At 31.5% G+C, this 25,853-nt stretch overlaps 2 protein-coding genes across 3 annotated transcripts; one reads left to right on the plus strand and one right to left on the minus strand.

Annotated features, from left to right (window-relative positions):
• Positions 1 to 271: 271 nt before the first annotated feature.
• LOC130449750 (phosphatidylinositol phosphatase PTPRQ-like) lies at positions 272 to 23,055 on the plus strand. Of its 2 annotated transcripts, none has more exons than XM_056787738.1 (19): positions 272 to 765; positions 2,606 to 2,887; positions 3,333 to 3,608; positions 3,681 to 3,983; positions 5,253 to 5,579; positions 6,341 to 6,658; positions 11,281 to 11,595; positions 12,100 to 12,408; positions 13,101 to 13,343; positions 13,454 to 13,594; positions 14,409 to 14,514; positions 14,686 to 14,921; positions 16,740 to 16,819; positions 19,399 to 19,533; positions 19,591 to 19,716; positions 19,774 to 19,922; positions 21,077 to 21,212; positions 21,906 to 21,966; positions 22,736 to 23,055. In XM_056787738.1, the coding sequence occupies exons 1-19, from the start codon at positions 603 to 605 to the stop codon at positions 22,834 to 22,836; spliced, it is 3,807 nt and encodes a 1,268-aa protein (XP_056643716.1). In that variant the 5' UTR covers positions 272 to 602; the 3' UTR covers positions 22,837 to 23,055. The 2 variants fall into 2 exon arrangements, with proteins under 2 accessions (XP_056643716.1, XP_056643718.1); XM_056787740.1 differs by having other exon boundaries at positions 390 to 765; positions 21,077 to 21,216; positions 22,736 to 22,815.
• LOC130449751 (uncharacterized) lies at positions 20,849 to 24,222 on the minus strand. The gene is made up of 2 exons (XM_056787741.1): positions 23,298 to 24,222; positions 20,849 to 21,138 (listed from the first exon to the last, which is right to left on the minus strand). Exon 1 carries the CDS (start codon positions 24,113 to 24,115, stop codon positions 23,324 to 23,326), a length of 792 nt encoding a protein of 263 aa, XP_056643719.1. The 5' UTR covers positions 24,116 to 24,222; the 3' UTR covers positions 20,849 to 21,138; positions 23,298 to 23,323.
• Between the last annotated feature and the right edge of the window lie 1,631 nt (positions 24,223 to 25,853).

Raw genomic sequence — 25,853 nt, forward strand, 5'->3', positions numbered from 1 at the left:
ATACCCTGTATAAGTGAGTAATATGATGATTTATAACTCTAGTAAATAAATGTCTTCCGTAATAATATCTCTCTACTTGCAATATGTACACAAGCTTCACTAAAATAAATAGATAATCATAAATTTCACACAAAAATTTGAGTTTAAACGATAATAATGAAACAATTAAATTAACTTCCCAAAATGTCGCTATCTACAGTGGAAATAACTGCAATCTAAAAATAGACCGCATATGAGAATCTCAAAGGGGGCTACGATGCTTTATCATTATATGGACGACAAAGCTGGTATTAGTTAACCGCGTTTCTTTAAAAACTCATCGTCGTTTATTTCCAGAGGCACAAATAAAACGCCAAAAATATCTTATCTCGTTTAAATTTAAGATAATCGCTGATAATGTACGTAATTATCAGTGTAAGGTAACATCAATACATTTGCACCAAAGTTAATATAAAGCGAATTAATAAAGATTTTGTTGTGAAAACATGTGGTCAATCAGTCGTGGTGTCATACAAAGTGATATTGAAACCAGCGTTTGATAAAAACTTCCTTCCTATCAATCACGATTTAATATGTTTTTTGTGCATTAGTTTTCGTGAAATATGAAAGTGTTCGTTGTTTTCATTTTGAATTTGATACTAATTTTAAACGAAAAAGTTGTTTTTAGTACAAATTCAAATACAACTGTTAGTGCTAATGACGAAACCGATGCCCAGTTAAATAACACAACTATTGAGTCGACTAATACAGAAAGTGCATGTCCAGGTAACACAATTACTACACACTTTTCAATAACTTATATAATCTACGAGGTGTGATAAAAAAATGTGGTAAATTATTCTATAAAAATCTTTTTTCAAACTACCGTTGGCATTTATATCTGTATACCAAAAATGATGTGGAATTGTCCCCATTTAGTATAATTACCGAAAAAATCATAACGAAAATGATATTTTTATCATGATCTTCAAATATATGCGAATAAAATATAAAATTTCATGAGATACAACTATCGATGCACTTTCTTAGCTTCTAACTGCTTCTATTATTAATGATAATCTGTTCCCTTGTGATATATAGCCCAAGTTTTTAAAAATATATTCAAAAACACCCGAATCATCAATATCAAATACTTGAGAGTCATCCTAAACCAAGTACCATATCGATTACCTAGTGGACAATACAAGGATAACGATTGGTAAAAGTGACTTATCAAAAATCCAATCTTGAATGAATGAATGAAGCTCCACCTCATCTGAGATGTCCTTATATCCATCATGCTGTCCATGGTTTCAGCAATCTCGACAAGCTGCAAGCAGTAAACATCACTTGGACCCACCCAACACTATCGAGAGTTAGATCGGATGAAAGCGAAAGAAATCATAGAGGATTTGAGGGAATTGACGGGTCACACCAGGGAATACTGCTCTAGGAAAAAAATAAATCAAGAAAATTGACCACCTTTTAAAGGGTCTGTAAATACAAGATGATATTAAGTCGGATAAAAAATTGTTTCTTCAACACTGGCGTCTCTTAAACGCACAAAACAACAATAAATGAGCCAACTCCCCAAAAGGGTTATAAAATGGTGTCCCAAAATTAACGCAAGATTTGAATTTACCGCCATTTATGCGATAAAGTGTTGACAGCCCTAAAAATACAAATCGACAGCTGACAGTTGCTGACAGGGCTACAAGATAGAACAACTTGTCTTTATTATTAAATAATATTTCAAAAATAATGAAAGCTTGGCGGCTGCAGTTCGAAAACTTTATGCAAAATATGGTCGTCAAATATGAAGAGATTTATCAAAAAGTTCTGGTATACATTATACGTTGGAGATGCTAAACACACTGGTCGTCGAAAAACAAGACAATGATCATGCTTAGAGAAGAAAGTTTGTTTAATTAATAATTGATAATCAACATTACACAGATCATACACAAACTAACAAAATTACTGTAAAATTTGTTTAGCGATTTGCGTTTACGTTTGTGATTAAAAACATTGCTTCAAATTTCCTCTTTATTTGGGGAATGATCTTTTTGTTGGGTAAACGAATCACATATTCAAAATAAAATTAACGAAAAAATACGCTCGGATTGAAATATACATTCTTCATCCTAAAACACAAATTTTTGTAAACCATTTTCAAGGTTTAACTTTATTCTTTGTACCCCCAGCTACTACATTTTCAACGAAACTCCTCAAAAAATGTGAAGATCGGATTCAACTGCAGGGACTTCTTTGAAAGATTAAAAATTTTGATTCTTCATTCCTTATTCATCTTTGAATCCGTTTGCCTAATTCGAAAGCATGCTTTTCCAATTTCAGAAAGGTTGTTGCTCAATATTTTACAATGCGAAAAATGCACAATCACTTACCAATTGAAATCAAATCGATATCATCTTTTCCCGCATTTTGCAATAATTTGGGCGGGTATTTACTGGAAAGTCCCTTCTACTCTGTAAACTACTTCTATTCTAATCTACAATAATCAATTTTTCATCTATTTTTTTCTCAAAACAGAAAAAAAAATCCAGTATAACCACATTTTTGTGATCTTGAGCTATGCTATTTCTAAAATTTGCTATTTACATTTCAGAACCGAATCCCCCAACGCTATTTTACAACGAATCAAACATTTGCTGGTATATTGATGCGGATAATCAAGCAGATTGTTTACCAAATGAAATACATTTATCATGTGATAGTTCAACTAATGTTGTAAATGAAAATTTTAATTATAGCAACCATTGTATGAATATAAATGATGATTCATACGAGTTTTATCAAGGTGTGCGTTACACTTGCACAGCTACAGCTTCTACAGATTCAAGTACATCAACAGACTCATCACCGCTGATAGTACCACCAGGAACTGGAGGTAATGTCATGGATCCTCAGAATCGTTTCGTTGAGACGATGCAAGTTTGGTCAGGTGGGATTTGAGGTTAGATTTTTGTTCCTAACAGTTGGAAAAAATTGACAAAACTCACTTCAATTTGTTTAACCAACAATTTGTAGACATATTTGCTCAATTAGGCTGACCAAAAGATTGCTTTGACTCAAACAAAGAAATGTCAAATGAAGTCAAATTAAAATCGTGCAATATGGTTGGTCCACCCTTTATGTAACTGTTAATTCTAATTTTCTGTATTTTACTTGTGACCAAACTTGTGTGGAATATGATTTTCATATATCTTCTGATCGAATTTAATTGGAATGTGGTTCAAAGTCTTAAAAAGTCCAGTGGACATGAGAGAAACATGTTTGTACCACATTCGTAAGAAAATTTTTCTTTCCTCACTTGTTGCACAATAATATTTCAGAGATATCACCCATCACCTTTAATGGAAGTCAAATCGCATGGAGCCCGCCGTTTGAAAACGTTACGCTAATTTACAAAATAAAAATATTTTCTTGGATATCGAACCATTACATTCCGAAGGAGTGTAGTCTTCCTGCTAATATAAATGATGAAACTACGGAGCTGTCTTTTGATTTAATTGCTGTTCCAGCTGACTTCAGTTTTAACATAGAAATATCTACAGAGTACTGGAATATTTCGGTCAGAGCAGATAAGATTTTATCCACTCCCAGTAAAGGTGCGTTCTTCGATAAATATCAATAACTATATGTAGACGTGGAACATCTACTCAAAATATTTTGCTTTCTAGTACCTGGGGCTCCTACCGACATAGAAGTACAGGATATTAAAGATGAAGAATCAATTGTTTCGTATATTATTCATTGGAGTATGCCTTGCGATTCTAACGGAAATATCACTGGATTTTATTTATTGTTAACTAACAACAATTTTGAATTAAACGATTCTATTGAAATAACACAATTAGAAGACAGATACACGTATAACTTACCAGAACTTACTCCTAATGAAATTTATCAAGTTCAGTTGTATGCTGTAGGAATAAATGGAAATGGTGAATCAGCATATTATGAGTTTTCTACAAATGAAGGCGGTAAGTAAATCTAAAAGTATTTTATACATGGTAATCGTCAGTTTTTCGTTTGAAAAAATTCGTTAAAGTTCATTATAAGATATTGAAAAAAACTTACGTAATGTACGACCGAGTTTGAGGTTTCAAAAGCTAAATGTAATTATTAAATAGTAAAAAAATATATGGACTACCTAAAAAATCACTAAACACTTTTATAAAGTAGACATTATTTGCTATTATTTGAGTTCAACTTCAGTTTTTTTACACCAGGATGTACCTCTTTATGAACTTTATCCAAAAAGTTATAAATTGCGGTTTTCGTCGTCTTTATCTATTAAAAAGTTATTTAGATCTAATCTAATCCAACAAGAAACATTCGGTATCAATTTAACATATCAAGGAAATCGAATAATAATAAGTTGTCTGGATAATAATTGCCTAGGCAATCTCCTGACAATCTCACGTCCTAGTCCAAGAACTTTCCTCATTGTGTTGATAAGAGATTGACAGTAAGTTCCCTTCTGGTTTTAATAGTCCACATCGGTAGACCTGGAGAACCTCCCTTCTTCTTAGATGAAGTATTTTCGCCGCCCATTATATGGAGTTCATGTTATCTATGGAGGTTCTCAGCTGTCTGTAGCTTTTTTTTTTACTTTTACATAGTTTAAAGTTTAAGTCGAATCCGCCAGTAAGTAATTCCCATGTTGATGGACTCTATGCTCAGCCAGTTAATCGGCAATTTCATTGCCTTCGAGTCTACCGCTTCTTACCAGCCACCCAACTTGTAATATTACAAAAAGCGTTATAAATTTGAAGATTGAGTCGATTTTTTGAAGATACCGCCTTGATTAGTTTAAAGCACCCAAAAGGATTTTGGTAAATAGTGCAGAACCATTTTCAGGTTCTAAGACACGATTACGAACTGCATTTGTGCCTTTATTATTTTGTCAACTACAATGACATAATGCATGTAACTACTTGAACTAATTAAATGCGTTACTGAACAGAAAATTTTCCTTTTTACGAGCTTATAGAATTTGATTGATTTGATTTGATTGAAACCGATGCTAGCTGCTTGTTTTTATGAAAATATTTGAAACATGTAAATAACTTATAAAAACAATACATAGAAAATCGTCGCTTCCGCCAAACTTAAGATTCTATTAATATAGAAGGACAGGAACGGCTTCACGGTCTTTGTTAGTAGAAGACTTCGTAACAATAATAAGATTTTTATAAACAAAAAGTGTATTTTTATTTATTTTAACATTGTCTTTAAATTATTTTCAGTACCTACTGCTCCGACATTCGACGACCCGATTGTAGCCTCAACTTTTTTTACACTGAAATGGACGGCACCAGAAAATTTCACCGATGGTAGAATAGCTAAAATTGCGCTATACAAAATCAATATAACCCCTACGGGTCCAAATTATAATAGAAAGAATGGTAGTTGTCCAAATCCTGACAAAAAATATATTGAATTAAATGGAACCGAATTAAGTTATAATTTCACAGAAGCTTGGCCACAATATGATTACGAAATATCGTTGAATGCTGCAACAACCGCTGGAGACGGTCCATCCACAATTATTTCTATCACCACCGATTCAGCAGGTACTAATTTAGTTATTCAATGATAATAACTTCCATTAAGTCTAATACTATTTCTACACAAGCACATTTACATTGTCTGGTCCTTCAAGTCGGGTATAAACCAGAGAATGATTGAACCTCGAAGTTTAGCAACGTCGTTTATAAGACAGATTTGTTACAGTAAAACCTTGATAATATGAATCCGTAAAATAATGTGTTGCCTCACCTTTAGAGTTCAAAACTTCTTTTATTTAAAATACGAAGCCTCTATTACTCAAACGAATAATTTGGGCTTCGCTCCGCAGTAACTTAAAGCTGTAACGACGACGGCCTTTGTAACTTCAATCATCTATTAATGAGTTATTTTGTGCAAAATGGCTTCAACAATAGACTAAAGTCCAAGTACAGTAACTAGTTTGTACGTGTGTATCAGAAGCTTTTACTTTTTAGAAAATGACTCATTCAAAGAGACAAACAAATGATTATCAAAAAAAGAAAATTTCCTCTATTCATAGATAACTGTACGGCACATAGACAAAGCTGTAATCGTAGGTAAAAATATAAACAAATAAAAACTCTTGAACTTAAACCATTAGTAAGTAAAAACCTTTATAACTTAAATTACTTAACGAGATTCTGCTGTATCAAATATTGCAAAATATTCTAATAAACCCATAAAGTTTACACAAATTTCAGTTGTTTTAAATTAGGAAAAATAGGTTATGAATTGGATGTCGTTGACACTGGGTTTATTATTTATTTATTACTATTAATATTTGTAGAACCGGAGGCGCCTCAAAATCTTCAAATTATGACAACTGTAAACGACAAAAACATGAATAATATTAAGGGAACATTAACGTGGGATGCCCCGTGTAAAATGAATGGCGCATTAGAAAGATACGTAATAAATATATCCGAGAGGTATACTGAAGATTCATCCGATGTTGAACCGGAAATACAGAAAATTAATTCAACCGAAGAATATGTCATGTTAAATCTACAGCCTTCTCATTATTACACATTTGATGTTACAGCTGTACTTGTTAGTGGAGAAACTGGAATGGAAGCGTCCAACAATATTACTACAATAGTTGGTAGTAGGTATATGGAATTAATTATAAATATTTTCGTAACATGCATAATAAAACTTTTAATTTGAAAGAATATCGAATATTCAATTCATCTGATCATCATCATTTGATTTTTGCAATACCGATTTTGGTTTTCTGTTTTTATACATCGAAATCATTATTATTAGTAATTAACCTAAAAAATAAATTGGCAATCAGTAAAAATAAAAATGTGACCCACTAGAGTAAGTACCTTCATATATTGTTTAAATCACTAAAAACAGACACTTCACAACAATTACTTAACAATAAGCTGACAATAAAAATATGAAGTTGGATCATTGTACCAAGTATCTAGAATTTTATTAGAATATCCATTTACTTTACAATCTGTAAATATAAAAAGTAGCCCCATTATAATAATTACTTATATTTATAACAGTTACTTGATAATAAATTGGCAATCGGGTAAACACTTTACCAATTACCTTCAAACATTGTTCAAATAACTAGTTACAGAAGTTACTTAATAATAAGCTGACAAACAGTAACAATAAAAAGCTCCCACTATACCATTGACTTTAAAATCTTACTGAAATGAATATTTACAGCAACTAATTGATTATAAGCTGGCAATCAGTGGAAATTAAAAGCTCCCACTATACCATTGACTTTAAAATATTACTGAAATGAATATTTACAGCAACTAATTGATTATAAGCTGGCAATCAGTGAAAATAAAAAGCTCCCACTATACCATTGACTTTAAAATATTACTGAAATGAATATTTACAGCAACTAATTGATTATAAGCTGGCAATCAGTGAAAATAAAAAGCTCCCACTATACTATTGACCTCAAAATATTACTGAAATGAATATTTACAGCAACTAATTGATTATAAGCTGGCAATCAGTGAAAATAAAAAGCTCCCACTATACTATTGACCTCAAAATATTACTGAAATGAATATTTACAGCAACTAATTGATTATAAGCTGGCAATCAGTGAAAATAAAAAGCTCCCACTATACCATTGACTTTAAAATATTACTGAATTGAATATTTACAGCAACTAATTGATTATAAGCTGGCAATCAGTGGAAATAAAAAGCTCCCACTATACCATTGACTTTAAAATATTACTGAAATGAATATTTACAGCAACTAATTGATTATAAGCTGGCAATCAGTGAAAATAAAAAGCTCCCACTATACTATTGACCTCAAAATATTACTGAAATGAATATTTACAGCAACTAATTGATTATAAGCTGGCAATCAGTGAAAATAAAAAGCTCCCACTATACCATTGACTTTAAAATATTACTGAAATGAATATTTACAGCAACTAATTGATTATAAGCTGGCAATCAGTGAAAATAAAAAGCTCCCACTATACCATTGACCTCAAAATATTACTGAAATGAATATTTACAGCAACTAATTGATTATAAGCTGGCAATCAGTGAAAATAAAAAGCTCCCACTATACCATTGACCTCAAAATATTACTGAATTGAATATTTACAGCAACTAATTGATTATAAGCTGGCAATCAGTGGAAATAAAAAGCTCCCACTATACCATTGACTTTAAAATATTACTGAAATGAATATTTACAGCAACTAATTGATTATAAGCTGGCAATCAGTGGAAATAAAAAGCTCCCACTATACCATTGACTTTAAAATATTACTGAAATGAATATTTACAGCAACTAATTGATTATAAGCTGGCAATCAGTGAAAATAAAAAGCTCCCACTATACCATTGACTTTAAAATATTACTGAAATGAATATTTACAGCAACTAATTGATTATAAGCTGGCAATCAGTGAAAATAAAAAGCTCCCACTATACTATTGACCTCAAAATATTACTGAAATGAATATTTACAGCAACTAATTGATTATAAGCTGGCAATCAGTGGAAATAAAAAGCTCCCACTATACCATTGACTTTAAAATATTACTGAAGTGAATATTTACAGCAACCAATTGATTATAAGCTGGCAATCAGTGAAAATAAAAAGCTCCCACTATACCATTGACTTTAAAATATTACTGAATTGAATATTTACAGCAACTAATTGATTATAAGCTGGCAATCAGTGGAAATAAAAAGCTCCCACTATACCATTGACTTTAAAATATTACTGAAGTGAATATTTACAGCAACTAATTGATTATAAGCTGGCAATCAGTGAAAATAAAAAGCTCCCACTATACCATTGACTTTAAAATATTACTGAAATGAATATTTACAGCAACTAATTGATTATAAGCTGGCAATCAGTGGAAATAAAAAGCTCCCACTATACCATTGACTTTAAAATATTACTGAAATGAATATTTACAGCAACTAATTGATTATAAGCTGGCAATCAGTGAAAATAAAAAGCTCCCACTATACCATTGACTTTAAAATATTACTGAAATGAATATTTACAGCAACTAATTGATTATAAGCTGGCAATCAGTGGAAATTAAAAGCTCCCACTATACCATTGACTTTAAAATATTACTGAATTGAATATTTACAGCAACTAATTGATTATAAGCTGGCAATCAGTGGAAATAAAAAGCTCCCACTATACCATTGACTTTAAAATATTACTGAAATGAATATTTACAGCAACTAATTGATTATAAGCTGGCAATCAGTGAAAATAAAAAGCTCCCACTATACCATTGACTTTAAAATATTACTGAAATGAATATTTACAGCAACTAATTGATTATAAGCTGGCAATCAGTGGAAATAAAAAGCTCCCACTATACCATTGACTTTAAAATATTACTGAAATGAATATTTACAGCAACTAATTGATTATAAGCTGGCAATCAGTGAAAATAAAAAGCTCCCACTATACCATTGACTTTAAAATATTACTGAAATGAATATTTACAGCAACTAATTGATTATAAGCTGGCAATCAGTGGAAATTAAAAGCTCCCACTATACCATTGACTTTAAAATATTACTGAATTGAATATTTACAGCAACTAATTGATTATAAGCTGGCAATCAGTGGAAATAAAAAGCTCCCACTATACCATTGACTTTAAAATATTACTGAAATGAATATTTACAGCAACTAATTGATTATAAGCTGGCAATCAGTGAAAATAAAAAGCTCCCACTATACCATTGACTTTAAAATATTACTGAAATGAATATTTACAGCAACTAATTGATTATAAGCTGGCAATCAGTGGAAATTAAAAGCTCCCACTATACCATTGACTTTAAAATATTACTGAAATGAATATTTACAGCAACTAATTGATTATAAGCTGGCAATCAGTGAAAATAAAAAGCTCCCACTATACCATTGACTTTAAAATATTACTGAAATGAATATTTACAGCAACTAATTGATTATAAGCTGGCAATCAGTGAAAATAAAAAGCTCCCACTATACCATTGACCTCAAAATATTACTGAAATGAATATTTACAGCAACTAATTGATTATAAGCTGGCAATCAGTGGAAATAAAAAGCTCCCACTATACCATTGACTTTAAAATCTTACTGAATTGAATATTTACAGCAACCAATTGATTATAAGCTGGCAATCAGTGAAAATAAAAAGCTCCCACTATACCATTGACCTCAAAATATTACTGAAATGAATATTTACAGCAACTAATTGATTATAAGCTGGCAATCAGTGGAAATAAAAAGCTCCCACTATACCATTGACTTTAAAATATTACTGAAATGAATATTTACAGCAACTAATTGATTATAAGCTGGCAATCAGTGGAAATAAAAAGCTCCCACTATACCATTGACTTTAAAATATTACTGAAATGAATATTTACAGCAACTAATTGATTATAAGCTGGCAATCAGTGAAAATAAAAAGCTCCCACTATACCATTGACTTTAAAATATTACTGAAATGAATATTTACAGCAACTAATTGATTATAAGCTGGCAATCAGTGAAAATAAAAAGCTCCCACTATACTATTGACCTCAAAATATTACTGAAATGAATATTTACAGCAACTAATTGATTATAAGCTGGCAATCAGTGGAAATAAAAAGCTCCCACTATACCATTGACTTTAAAATATTACTGAAGTGAATATTTACAGCAACCAATTGATTATAAGCTGGCAATCAGTGAAAATAAAAAGCTCCCACTATACCATTGACTTTAAAATATTACTGAATTGAATATTTACAGCAACTAATTGATTATAAGCTGGCAATCAGTGGAAATAAAAAGCTCCCACTATACCATTGACTTTAAAATATTACTGAAGTGAATATTTACAGCAACTGATTGATTATAAGCTGTCAATCTTTGAAAATTGAAAGCTATTTGTCTATACCAAGTACGTTCTAAATTTGTGCAAATGATTATTGACACAAGTTACTAGATTATGCCTTGAGGTACCACAAAACGTTCTTGAATACATTGTAAAGTGAATGGTTTCAATTAAGTTGGCAATCACCTAAATTAGAAGCTAGTTTAAATCGAAAACTAATAAATTTTCTTGACAATAAACATTGAGACTTTATTTGAATCATCGCTAATAACTGGCAATCAATAAAATAAGGTCGAAACTCTCTTTATAATATACCTGCGGCAAATAAAACAAAATAATTGAGAAACACCCTTTTATTTAATCAGTTCCAGGTGTTCCAGAAATCATTACAAACGATTCTTCTAGCAATAATTTCACAATCAGCTGGCAATCACCTAAAGAAAAAGTTGGTCCTATAGCATACTTTTATCTAAATATAATCTATATAAATCCACTTTACGACATACCAACAGGTTGTCAAATCATAGATGACGAAATAGATGATCGTGTTGAAGGAAATATATTTGAATACACAGTTACGGACGTTCAGCCTTATACTGCCTATCAAGTACAACTCAAAGCCAGTACTATCCAAGGAAACGGAAGTTATACTGCAGCAAATATCTCCACTATACAGGCAGGTAAGTAAGCAACCAGAATTTTTAATAATTTACGTTTGACTGGAATCGTATCATGAGTTAATATTAAAGAGAGAGCGAGGTATATAGATATATGGAGAATAAACATCCCCTCTCTCTCTCTCTCTCTCAACTCTATTCTGATTGTTAGGTTAGGTTAACTCCATGACGTAGACATTTTGAGTGGTGGGATCGGCAAAGGTATCAGAAGCAAGTAGAGGGAGATAGAAAGTGATAAACTTATAGTACAATTTCATTTAGGTATATGTCGTTCTCTCTCTTCAATATATATGGAATGGTACTGACCTATTTGGACTTATTAGGTGGAAACGTCAATTGTTGCTTCAGAATCGATTTATCATTCAGAAGAGACCTGAAATCAAGACAATTTAGCAACAAAAACATATGGAAACGTCTAGCAAAGGGAAAGGAAACTGAAAAATTATATAAATAAACGAGCCCGTTGGATAAATTTTTCAATTCAGTGTAAATTTTCATTTATTTTAGTTCCGGAAAATGTCCGCGAAGTAAGCAGCGCGTCATTCGAAAACGAGTTAAATGATGATTATAAAGCCACAGCAACCATTACATTCTCACCACCGTGTAATACTTACGGAAATGATGTTTCCTATAGTCTGGAATGTGTTGGTCATCGAGAAGGGTACGATGACCATAATATTTTAGATACAACGGAAATCGACACTTATTTTCATTTTGGTTTACGACCCGAGCATCTATATGCATGCAAGATACATACCCGCAACGAAATTTTCGAAAATTCAATACAACTTGAACATTTTTTGTCTCCAGCTGGCGGTGAGTAAATTTTAATAAAACAATGAATTAGAATATAGTCAATTTATTGTCATTTGGACGTGGAGTCATTAAAAATTAATACATTCTTCAAAAAACAATTTGAAGTACATTTTTCAGGGAATTTATGGTTTTTGGATATTTAATTGTTTTGTGGTGGCTAAATAAACAGATATGAGGGTTTTCCGACGTGTTAACATGCGAACTTTAATTATCCATGCTCGAAACAGGGAAACTCCAAGTTCCAACGATTGGCCTTGCGATTTATTTATGGTCATCGCAAATGCCAGACGTACCGGTAATTTTAAACGTTTAAAATCGAATGGTATGATTGTTGCTGCACAGTTGATTAATGTTACGTAACATGATCCTACTTTTAACCGTAAACTGAGAGGTGGTAATCCAGGCAATTCCAGTGAATTTAAAACCTTCGGGTGATAGTTGACTACGACTTCCCGGAAGAATATTTTAAATGGTGGCATTGAGATCCTCGACATCTTATTTTTTGCTCGTTCATCCAGCCAATTATGGTTATTAAACTGTTGCGCTATATCTGAGAAAACGCGCTGAATAAGCTCCTCTTTTGAGTCTGTGAAGTGACAGAAATCTGCGAGTAATCCCGTCGAGGTTTAAAAAAATTAAAAATCTGAAAAAAGTTTCCACAATGTATCATCAACTGTGGTATTAACTTTTAGTTCCTAGTTTTGGAGAGGATTTCCGAAATATTAGCGTTGAAAATGTCAGCCCACATGAAGTGTCGATTACTTTGAAAGAAAATTATTTGAATATGTCCCAAGGAAACATAAAGTATATGGCGTTGATTTTGAGCGAGGAAAATATTTTTGGTAATGTAATAAATAGATGGGATGGAACTGCATGGCCCTTTGTCAATACCTCCTCACAACAAATAACCGAAAATGGATGGGATCCTTTTGAAAGTAGGTATTTTATTTTGTTAGTTGAAACTGATTTAAATAATCATGACAAGGTATAAAAAGGAAATCTAATTTTTCTTACGGCATAGTATCAGAAATATTTTCTATTTTAGATTCAACTGAGATAGATTTTATTATCGGGCAAGGAACGGCGAAAAACCCGCTTTTGAAAGATGATACGCAGTATTATTTAGTAATTAGGATATTTACTAATAGTTTTTATAGGGACAGTGAATCTATAGCTTTTAAAACAGGTAATTATGATTAAAATTATATTTACAAGAAAATTTATCATCGAAAGAACTTTTTTTCACATGTGAAGATAATTTTATCGATTGCGGCTTGTGGGACTTTTCGAAAACTATGATTGTGTTAACCCGATTATGATCTGATCACGGGATCACGTTCACGGTATTCGGAAACTGACCCAGATAATCCGGTCGTTGTCATATGATAAGATCCTTTCTACCCTGGTAGACCATTGGGTAAATGCGGGTTGTTTCGACTTTTCCTCTAATGAGTAGTGAGGCTTGCAGGTTTTAAACTTTTTGGTGTTGAAATTTACTTCTTCTCTAACTGGCGTTGCGATCCTTGCAACAATCAACTGTTAATCTCCTTCAACGTCGAACCCTCAGATGAGGTCAGCCTCAACGTCATCCAACCAGCGAAGGAGCTAGCCTCCTCTCAGTCACCGTCCTTCAGGAGCTCCATACATGGCTTTGTGCGAGTAGGTATGGATCAGAAGACGTGTCCCCGGTACCTCAGACGCGCCCTCGGATGAACGCCACCAAATCTAGCTAGCCATACATCTATGTTGTCATCTCCACAAGCTTTTTCCATTTTTCTTTTTCCTCTTCCACTTCTCCTTCTTCATCTCTTGTCATGTTTCTGTCTCCAATATATCTTCCGTGTTTACTTCAATTTTATCTTCTATTCCTATTAGTTCCTTTCTTTTTCTTCCTTTTATTACCTTGATTTTGTTCCAAAAGTTTCTTTTATCTGTAATTTCTTCTCCAAGTTTTGTTGTTCGCTTTCTAAATTTCTTTTTTGATTTTGATTTTGTTTTAGATAAATTAAGTCAAGTATCAACGATTGTAGGAGTGATAATGTCTCTTTTAGTACTCTCCATTTTGGGGGTTGCCGGCTTTTATATATGGAAAAAAGGAATTTACAAGTAAATATTAGTTTATAATAATTTCAACCATCCCTATGTACCTTCAAACTAAATTTATATTAACGTAAACTTTATATCAATAAAAATTGAATCACTGATGACCAATTATTATTGGACGACAAATAACTTGCTGTATGGATATTTTGTAATTGTAGAAATTATTTGTTTTAGAAAATTTCCTGCTATTTATCGTAAAAAGACAAATTCCAAATTAACCAGCACTACTGCAATTCCGATAAAAAAGTTCATACAATATTTCAAGAACTGCGAACACAAACCCGATATTTTGAAACAACAATTTGCTCTATTAACCACCACCGCAGATGAAATTGAAGAAATGCACACTTCGAAATTCGCTTCTTTACCAGAAAATAAGAGAAAGAATAGATACACTAACATATCGCCATGTAAGTATAATCTGGTCCTTCGAGCCGTAAATCAAACTGTAGAAGGCTCGAAAGACCAGGCGGTTTAATACTTTGAATGATGTGACTAAACATTAACTAAAAAATAGTTGCCTCTAAAACGATAATTATTGATTTTTTTATTTTTTCAAAATGAGTGATTAGGTTACTTCAATATTAAATATTTTTTGCATACCATTTACAGACGCTCAATATGGCCCCCTTTACTATATATCTAATATTAAAAGTTGTTTTACACATATTTTGAGTGATGGTTCCTATAATACGGTTCTTCGATTCGACCAATGTTGTTGGAAGGGACATAAACAAATACTCCACGTCTTCATTGGACTCGGCGAACTACCTGATGATTTGCATTTACAGGACAGCCTGTATAACAACATTTTTTCTACCATATTTTTATTCTATGAGATGTAGATGGTTCAACACCATATTTTTTTCTATATACCAAGTGGAGCAATAGGTAAATCGTAGGTGGATACAGAAAAATTACTTGTGGGGTAGAAACCTGTAGTTTCCTAATCAATTTATCTGATTTATCAATTCTATTTCTGGGGTGAATTAATAAACACTGTCTCTTACGTTCTTACTTTATTTACACACTATACACTACACTTAACTTATAATAACTCACATATAACTATCACTTAAATAATTTATTTAACTTCTACGATAACTTTGGGGATTCGTTCTGTTCACTACGACTATTTATATACCTCAAATAGAATTCTCCAGACTTCTAGAATATAAAGAAACAAAAAAAAAATAAATAAATAAATAGACCTTAATAGAAATTATTCAAAAGAAACAATGTAAATAAATCGCCTGCTATAATAAAAAAGTTATATAAAACACAAACCACAAACGAATTCCAGAAATTTCAATCGTACATCACACCTTCGCCGGTCTAGTGACCCATTTCGCGAACGTAAAGGACATTTCTTGACTAAAAACTTCGAATCCATATGAGCTATATTTAAAATCTGCTTGTCACATCATGCGAGGTGAATATTTTGAGTCTACGTCGGATAATGGGTTCCAATACTAGGTTTTTTGTCAATTGATTGGGGTGAAACTTAAGTCTTAAGTGTTTTCTTTTAGTCAAGAGGTGTTTAATCCAAAAAAGTCTCATATCCAAATGGACTCTCCTTGTGGAATTTCATGTTCGTTTATTGTAACGAAAGGAAAGTTTTATAGTTTGTTTGTGAGGGTCACGTGGATGGATTTAGACTAGTCAACTTGAATTCGCCATATCTTCAACCATTGCTGCAGTCTATCGAGATGTGCTTGAAGATCGTGTGATGCAGTTTTAGGATCTTGGTGGGAAGCTAATAAAGCAGTGCCATCGGCATATTTTGCACTAGGTGTGTTCTGTGATGTAGATAAATCGGCTCTATATAGAAGATATAGTAGTGGACCCAAAACGCTACCTTGGGGCACACCTTCGTTCATTACATTAATGGTTGAATAGTTGTTTTCGTTCTTAACCATGAAATATGGATCTGGAAGTTGGGATTTACTGATTTTATAAAATATTCTCAATTGCCAGACTTTATCAAAAGCCTGACTTAAATATCTCGGAATAGTATTTTTTATCTTCCAGATCTTGCTTGATTTTATTCGTTATATCCAAATTGATGTTTCGGATAACTGGAAGAATTTGTATTATCTTGGTTTTTACTAGCCTCTCTAATAGTTCAGCCGGTATTGGAAGTGAAATGATTGGTTTATAGGAAGTAACTTGTTCAGACGGTTATCCAGGTTATACTTTTTGATACCAATAATTTTTTTAATTTACAGTTGATGCCACTAGAGTTAAACTGTTAATTGATGAAGACGATGAAATTGGATCTGATTACATAAACGCTTCCTACATCAATGTAAGTTAATAACATTCAAATCTTCTTTTCTGTTCAACGTAAACGATGGCTATAGTTTTTATGTTCACCAGCGAGTCAGGTCTTGAACGGTAGCTGTCAAAAATGCAATTGAAAACAGGAGAGAATCAAGTTACTGAAAGACCAAACTGGAAGTCTCTATAGACAGAAATTCTAGACTGCTGTGTATAATTTTTATATTAAAAACCTGTGCGAATTTTAGATAGAAACTGTCTTTATTCTAAGGTACAGCTATCTTTGTTCCACTGTGTGGTGATTGGCGAAAAGAAATATATCGGAGGAAGCAATAAGATATAAGAAATTAAATGGAACACGAAATAGCTCGACGGGAACTTTCTTTGTATCTCATTCTAATATTGGAGCAAGAATTTTATTCAAAGCGTAGTCTAGTAATACTTTGTCTATGGAAGCTTCAAAACAATCCGCGATATTTGATATGACATTTGACAGATCCCACTCTAACCTATGTCACTAATGTCAAACTTTCTTCTAGTTTCACTTACTACAGTTTCCTGAAGGTATGAAAAACATCGACAAATCTTTACACAAGAAACAAATGTTTCTTTATGTCTTAATAGCGTACAGTAGTTTCTACGACCGTCATTTTATAATTTGGATAAATGATACTTTTTTAATTGAGAAAAATGATTAATTCACTCCCTCCTCGATTAGTGGTTCACAAGATTCCATACTATCAATCCTTCTATACATTGTTTATACTGTGATCCACTAAATTGTCATTTGTCTTCGATATTTTTTTGAAACAATGTCCGACAGAGATGGCGGTCGACTCTTAATATCCAAAAAACCCAAGCGATTTCTTAAAACATCCCAGTACCCAAAGTGAAAGATTTATACTTGGTACGTGGAGGAAGATGCCTCAAAAAATGGGGGTATATGTACTCATCCTATTATTTGGATAGATGGTAACCTCTGGACAGTATGGAAACGAATGAATCTTATCGAGGTACTCTAAGGAAATTTTCTCTATTACCCAATTATCTTCTTAAAAGGAACTTATCTTGTGAGCAGTTAATTCTTGGGTACTACCAATAACATCCAGTACGATTTTCAAGCTGGATGTCCAATATCAAATCAGCCAGCACCTTTGATATTATTTATCTTTTTTTGGAAGACTGGTTACAGGTTTTCAGTAACATTTCCTTCTTTGATTGCTATTTAGTGCTTTTGTCTATTGTAATTGTTCAGAACATTTGGTTGTAGGATTGGTATCCGCTTCTTCTTTTGTCGAAGGATCTACTATGTCAAAATTGGTAGCTACCGACACAAATTTACCTCTACCAGACTTTTGCATTTCTTTTGAAGTTTTAATGGGACACTGTTTTCTATAATAGCTCCCGTTGATCAAAAACCCATTTCGTTTAGTTTTAAAAAGAACGGAGTGGCTACTGAAGAAGTTTTCGAAATGGGCAATGTAGGTTTCGAGGTTTACTATAACGGGTAGCATCTTAGAAACAACCCTGGTTTCTAAAGATTCACTTGCAGCCTCACCACTTTCTTCGTGTAGCAATATACATCGTTCCTGTATATTGCTCAAAGTTTGTAGCCAAATCTGATGGGTTTGTCTCTAATAAATCGCACCACGTGTGGTCATAATATCTAACAATCATTACATCTATTGGTGAATCACGATGAAAAATTCCTCACGTGTGGAAAATCACATCAACATTTCTACGAATGGACGAATTTTGAAATTTCTGTCTTCATTGTTCTGGACAGCTTTTGCATTGTCTTGAAAATGAAGCACATAGCGTTGCGTACCATTGGTACACCTAAGTCTTCATCGTGGAGATGAGGTAGCAGTTTTCATTTTCATATTTTCCAAATTTTCTTCCCACTTATTTCCTAGCGGACGAGGACCATAATGTTGAGGAACTTTTTTCCATTATCCACGTCCTCTTCGTCGGCGAGATTGTCAACATCGGGATTATGTCAGTCTCGAAATATTCCGAGTATAAATAATCCACTGTTTCTTCCAATGTCTTGAATGGTGTTTGAGATATTTTACAGTCAAAAATTTATCAATTAAAACTTTAGCAAAACCAAAATAATTGTTTCTTCGAAAAGCTAACACACTTTATGACTTAGCACTAATTAAGAATTCACAGTATGCACATTTAGGTACAATTAGCGCAAATACCATCCCTTATTATCTCTATTTTATGGTAGGGAGGACGGAAGCTGGTTATATTATCCCCTGGTCGAGAATAATTCTTAGAAAACTGTCCTCATTAGCTGGAAGTTAACAGAAGGACACCACTTATAAGGCACTTGTAAAACTTTACATACATACAGGAAACAACCCCGTTGAATCCATCCCAACCCAAGCTCTGCAAAGGAAAAGAATCCCATATCAGGGCTGACGAAATATCACTAAATCGTAATTTAAACATTCCTAATCTAATAAAAAACTGAAACTGTGATTCTGGGGAAATTTTTTGATGAATAATATGAATTTTTTTGTTTTCTATTTATAAGAATCCTATAAAAACTAATTACTACTTTGTTTTTATTGAATAGTAAGGTAATTATTGTATTAGGGATTTTCTGGTAAAGTAGAGTACTTAGCGACTCAAGGGCCTCTAGTTAGTACTCACAGAGATTTTTGGAGAATGGTGATACAAGAAAATGTTTCAATTATAGTTATGGTATCGAATTTCGTAGAAAACAATAAGGTATAATATTTATATCAACTAATAAAACAAATATATGTCAAAACATTACATTTCCAGCAAAAGTGTCACAAATATTTTCCACAAAACCATGAAAATATGTTTGTTGGTGATAATATTGAGATAAGATGTGCCACGGAATTGCATTTCGGAGCGTATGTAGTGAGGAATTTGTTAGTGAGGAAGGCGAGTATTCTATATAGATATAATTTAATTGAAAAACTAAATTTTTCTCAATTCCAGGATTGTTTGCAAGTGACGATAACCCACATGCAATTTTTAGATTGGCCCGATTTCAAAGTGCCCACAGGAACCGACAACATGCTTCAATTTTGTCATCAGCTGAGGGAACGTGTGAGGTTAGAAGGTGGGATGGTGATTGTACACTGCAGGTAATATATTTTGAAAAAAAAAATCAAAAACTTTATTTGTGTCTAATAATTTTTATAGCTCCTTGTTGTTGTGCAAGCTTTAATTCAACTTCAACAACCAGTAGTCGCTGGGAAAAAGATCTGGATAATATGGTGGGTGTGGAAACTTCAATTTCATCAAAGTTTTGTTTTACCAGATTTAGCACGATATGAGTATTCAACTTCCCAATAACACATTGATCAATAAGTCCCTGTTTTTTTATCCAAATTTCGTTTTATTCATCCAAATAATTTCCTTCAAGAGTGTTACAATCAGTCCAACACTTTTTATAAATCGATTAGTCTTTGGCTTCAAAGTATACTTCAGTTTCGATGATGACTTCCTTATTTGACTGATATTTCTTTGCTTGAAGCATGTTTTGGTGCTTGGAAACAACCAGTAGTCGCTGCAGGGACACAGATCTGGCAAATATGGTGGATGTGAAAGTAATTGGAAGTTCAATTCAATGATTTTGATTATTGTTATATCTATTAGGGACTCTGTGGATTATCTTGGTGAAAGGTTAGTTTTTGTGACTTCTTGGTTCGATTGGACGATTAAGGGCAGTAATACTAAATGTTTTCACAACTATTTTAAGGTTTTTAGCACGATTTTCACGACTTATTTCATGTTTTTAGAGAGCAACTGTCTCTTTTCAACGTATTGGTAGTCAAGCATCATCTTAATATACAGTGATAGTCATTATTATTATTTTTAACATCTTAGTCATATGTACTGTGTCTTTAATTCTGATTATGCAGTTTTCCATCACAATTTCCAAGACTTTTTTCATGTTTTTTGGGAGGGCAACTGTCTCTTTGCGACGTATTGGTCGTTGGACATCATCATAATATACAGTAGTAATCATTGTTACTATTTTTAACATCTTTCTGAGGTGCAGTATCTGTGTCTCTACTTTTGGTTTATAGATGAGTACAAGTATTGAAAAATCGTTAAATATAAATCAAAAATTCTTTTTAAACCAATTTTAGTGTAAAGAACAATTTCCATGATCACGCGGAATGTTTTAACTCAATATACAAAAAGTATTCTATATTTTATTTTGTTACAAATTTATAGACAATACTGGAATCCTTTGTATTAAAAAATATATAAATAAATGTTTATTTAATAGTGCTGGTGTTGGTCGAACTGGTACCCTTATAGCTGCAGACATATTACTACAGACTGTGAACTCTGGAAAAGAAATAGATATTTACAATACTGTCCTGAACCTCAGAAAACAAAGGGTCAAAATGGTACAAACTGAAGTAAGTAAGTAAGATCTAAGGAATATGCGAATAAAATGTTCTATTCCTTTGAGACCTTCTGTGTACCTGTTTTTTATCACTGTTGTAGGTACGCAAAAGGTCCGAAGAGGGTCGAACGAAGGTGTTTTCAATGTTAGGTTTCCTCAAAATCTTATAAATCGTCACGTTTCCAAATTAAATATTACTTCAATATAATCACCGATTTGTTCCCTAATCCAGAACAAATTTGAATATTGTTTTAAATATTAAAAGTTTGATTATGTATTTATACTTTGATTGTCCTGTTTCAAACTGTGTTTCCTAAATGGTTTGCTTTAGGTCTAAAATCAAGTTTTTTATTCAAGAAAATAATTGAGTGATTCTCTAAAGAAAGTACTCAAAATTTTTTGTAATTTCTATGAGGAGTTCTTACAAAACTATGACTACCAATATTGTATTTTTTTCCATAAATTTTCAACGCTAATAACTATAAATTCATAGAATTATCACAGTTGTTGATGTTAGGTTATAATTCTATAAAAAAATGACATTATCAATTTTGAAAAATTATATGAATTAACAGATCGTTTACTAATAACTATAAGACTAACTAGAAATCAAGTTTTAGCTTTATTGTTTACTTTATAGTGTATTTTTTTTATCAATGTAATAATTCTTCAGTATTTTTCAATATTAGAGACTATGTATTTATAGGAACAATATATTTATATACACCGGCTAGTAGCAGACCACATAGATAGACCGCAGACACCAGGTAAGAGCAAATTATTAAAATCCTTGTCAATAAATTATATAAAGCATCTTTTAATGTAACTATAGGTCTTTTCAATGACTCCAATAGTAATATTTATAACCCGCCATAAACTACTGTTCTAATATGAATTTTAAACACATTTTCCATCAACCAACAACAGTGACTTATAAATAAAAAGTCCCAAATAATTTTGAAAGTTGATACAAGTTTATTTACTTAAAATTTGCTTTTAAAAATGGTGATTATGGACTAACGTCATCTATCAAAGTCTGTGAAAAGACTCATATGAATGATTATTTCATATAATTGAATATTTTAACACATTGAGCCCTAGTCAAAATCATTAACCTCACTTACAGATTGAATATTTATTTAATTTTGTATATGGAAATAGAAAATCAATTAAAAATAATATAAAAATAAATTTGAAATAAAAATTGTGATTTTTCTGTACAATTAATAAACTCGTGGGGTTGAAATATGATCAGGAATTCAATAAATGAACTGCAAAATACAAAAATTTGGAATTATTGATTTTTTAATCAAAATAACTATGTTGCATAATATAGTCATAAAAAATAATCAATCAGCATAGGGTAATTTTATAATGGTCTAACCCAATTATAAACCATTTAAAAACGATTCTTTAGGTTGTGGAAATAAACTAAAATCGTTTTGTCCTTAAGCCTGCTCTGTGCTACGAGGAAATGTTTTCTGGTCTTAATGTGTTAATGTAAATAATATACTCAGGATTATAATAACGTTTTAGATTCGACTGATGGTGAACACATGTATGAAAATTCGGACATTATCAAAAAATCGAAAACAAATGATTTCGATTCGAATACGGAAAATGAAAGCCAATTTTGACTTAAGAAGATACATTGTACAACTTAATCATTCCAATGTGACTGAGAAGATAGTACTTACTGTATTAATTGATAAGACAAATATAGTTATAACAAACAGCATTTCAAAAATGTAAAGTGATAATAATTTTTAAGATTTAAATATAAGGAAAATAAAGTTTTCTATCAAATACATTTAATACTAAACTTGGCATAATACATAATAAAAATCTACATTTAACTTTTGTTTTTATTATTATCGACCTCTCATGATGACATTCAGTTTGAGTGCAGAGGCACATTGATCTTTTTAAAATCAGAGCCCCAAAGTTTTTCAATCACGATCACAAGTTTTAAATAATAGATTAAGTATCCTTCACAATAGTTGTTTTTCATCCAGGGGCCATACTAGTGTGGCACAGGTTCTGTATTACTACTTAAAATTATAATATGAGCATAAATAATAAAAGAAATTAAACTTACCAGTTTATTATTGTCGTTACAGATATTCAGTGATGCATAAATCCCACATTATGTGGCATTGTATGTATAGAATGTGACATTCTATGACCTAACATCATTGTGTGCTGAAAACCTAGAGGAATTCCCTCAACTACTGAATTTTCATGATATCCTAAATATAACTGGTTTTGATTTTGTACATAAGTTTGATTATGATGAACTACTTCTGGTCTATGTTGATTTAATGGTTGGTTATTCTCATTATTAACAGCAGTATCTTTTGGCAAATTACTATTAGTAGGAGGAGTTTCTGATACATTCTGTTTGATATCTTCATTTTTTTTAATTTTAGTGTCACTAATTTCTACTAATACTGGTTTATTGGTAGTTTTTTCCTTCTCGTACCTAAATCCCATATCAAATAATAACCTCCTTAGGGTCATTAAAGAAAAACTTGGTAACGTATCGTTGGTATTGACATTTTTGAGAATTATACTAAGTGTTGGTGTAATATTTTTACTTTTTAAATCATTAATAATACATTTTATGCGTTCCCTTACAGACTCATCATATTTTAAAAATCTACTGTTAATATTAATATTTTTTCTAATTTTTGTTTTTGATGGCTCTTTGAATCCTTCTGGGCTAGTTTCTTCCTTTCGAAATCGAAAAATGCTTTTTTCACTACAACCTGTGGCACTCGAAGTATATCTTACTATTTCTGTAACTCCTTTGTCAGGGTGAATTTTACGAAAATATTTAAATACATTTAGAATGATTTTTTTTTCTTTGCATGAATAAGACATACCTTGTTTCATTTTAACAACCTCTTGAGACATATTAATATAGTTTTTTACTATGTTATGTTACTATAAATCAACTTTGTTTACACTATAATCGCTTAACCTTTATACTGAGCATTATTTTGATTAACTTGACATTGGTGCTTTAATTCACATACTTTCTTCTTCTGTTTTCTCTTAGTTGTTACGTGGGTCACAATATAGAAAATATTTAGGTCTCATACAAAATTTTTCATAGCAACCAGTTAATAACATAAATACTCTATGGAGATATTGTTTAACGATTTGAAATAAGGGGTTTTGTATCAAATAATAAAAATGATTTTGTGCCAAACAAATAAATGGAATAACGGAAGAAACTGATATATGTTTTATAACGAGATAATGGACATATAAACTTATCAAAATAGCTTTAGTATGTCCAATTTTCAGATATATGACAACTATTTCTTTTCTAATTTCAAATGAATGCTGTAATTAAATTTGGAATGGTGGTTGCCTATATAGTAGAGATTATATGCTCAGCTAGAAAATAATCGGCAAGGTCCCCAACAGTAACCTATAAAAGATAACGTCATATGGTTCACTATTATGGTTTTCGAGTCCAATCTAAGCCGAATTTAGATAATAATGAGACTAGAATATTACAAGACTTAAAAACGCAATATCTTCCTTATAGAGAAAACGAAATATTTGAATTTGAACATCGTATACAAATCAAATCAGAAAATTAAAAAAAAGCTATACAGCAAACACCGGAAATTTGGTTATGTAGTAAAACTCATATTATTCTGTTTTTATTTACACACTTGTTACATAAATAACTATTTTTAAACCGAACAGGTAAAGAATAAATTCATTAAAGAAGGACTATTTGAGAATTGTCGAATGGAAAGGGAAAGTGAATTGGTTTACAAAGTCATCAGATATACATTGACAATCATAGGAGTTAATAAATTGGGAATGAGATGAAAACAATGGGACAGAATAAATTAATTAAATCCAAAATATCTTCAAAGGGATTTTATTAATAAAAAAAACAGCAATGCTTTGTGGAGAAATTAATTACCTTTAAGCTTAGTCTCTCTACCAGCTTTGTTATTTGATACAGGTCTGCAGGGAATGTGTCCAATAAACATTTTGAAGAAAATTGTTATTTCTGAGTTTCGGTTGGGTCAAATTTTCCTTAAGATATTTTGTATTATTGTATTGAAACTAAATTAACGAATACAATGTTTTTTTTACAAAGCAAATTCGTAATTAAACAATTTTCTATATAAAAGATGCGTCAGTGGAAGTGAATACAAACATTTAAAAAATGTTTTTGTCCGAACAAATATTTTTTTATGACTCTCAATTGAATGTTGTTCAGTTCAATTTATTTCAGTCGATTGGTACGCAATTGAATTTTTTATCAAAATGAAATGATGTCAGTGTGAAAATAAAGTTAAAATATAATAAAAGTAGAACCGCATTTCGAATATGGAAACAAAGTAATTGTTTTATATTATTTATTATTCGTATATTAACGCAAATATGTAATATTGTAATACCTATGTTAAAAAAAATGAGAAACTGAAAAATTGAATATTGAAAATATAATGAAGTTGAAATAAAATTGTCTTTCAAACAGCATAGTAACAGTCAAAAGTTTAGCCATGGGGACGAAAATACCAAAAGGGACAATATGATGAAATATATAGTGATAACGAATCAGCTATTGCATTATTTATCTGATGAAGAGGAATATGATGTACAAAAGAATCAAAGTATA

This window comes from Diorhabda sublineata, chromosome 10, assembly GCF_026230105.1.
Source record: "Diorhabda sublineata isolate icDioSubl1.1 chromosome 10, icDioSubl1.1, whole genome shotgun sequence".
Taxonomy (NCBI): Eukaryota; Metazoa; Arthropoda; class Insecta; order Coleoptera; family Chrysomelidae; genus Diorhabda; species Diorhabda sublineata.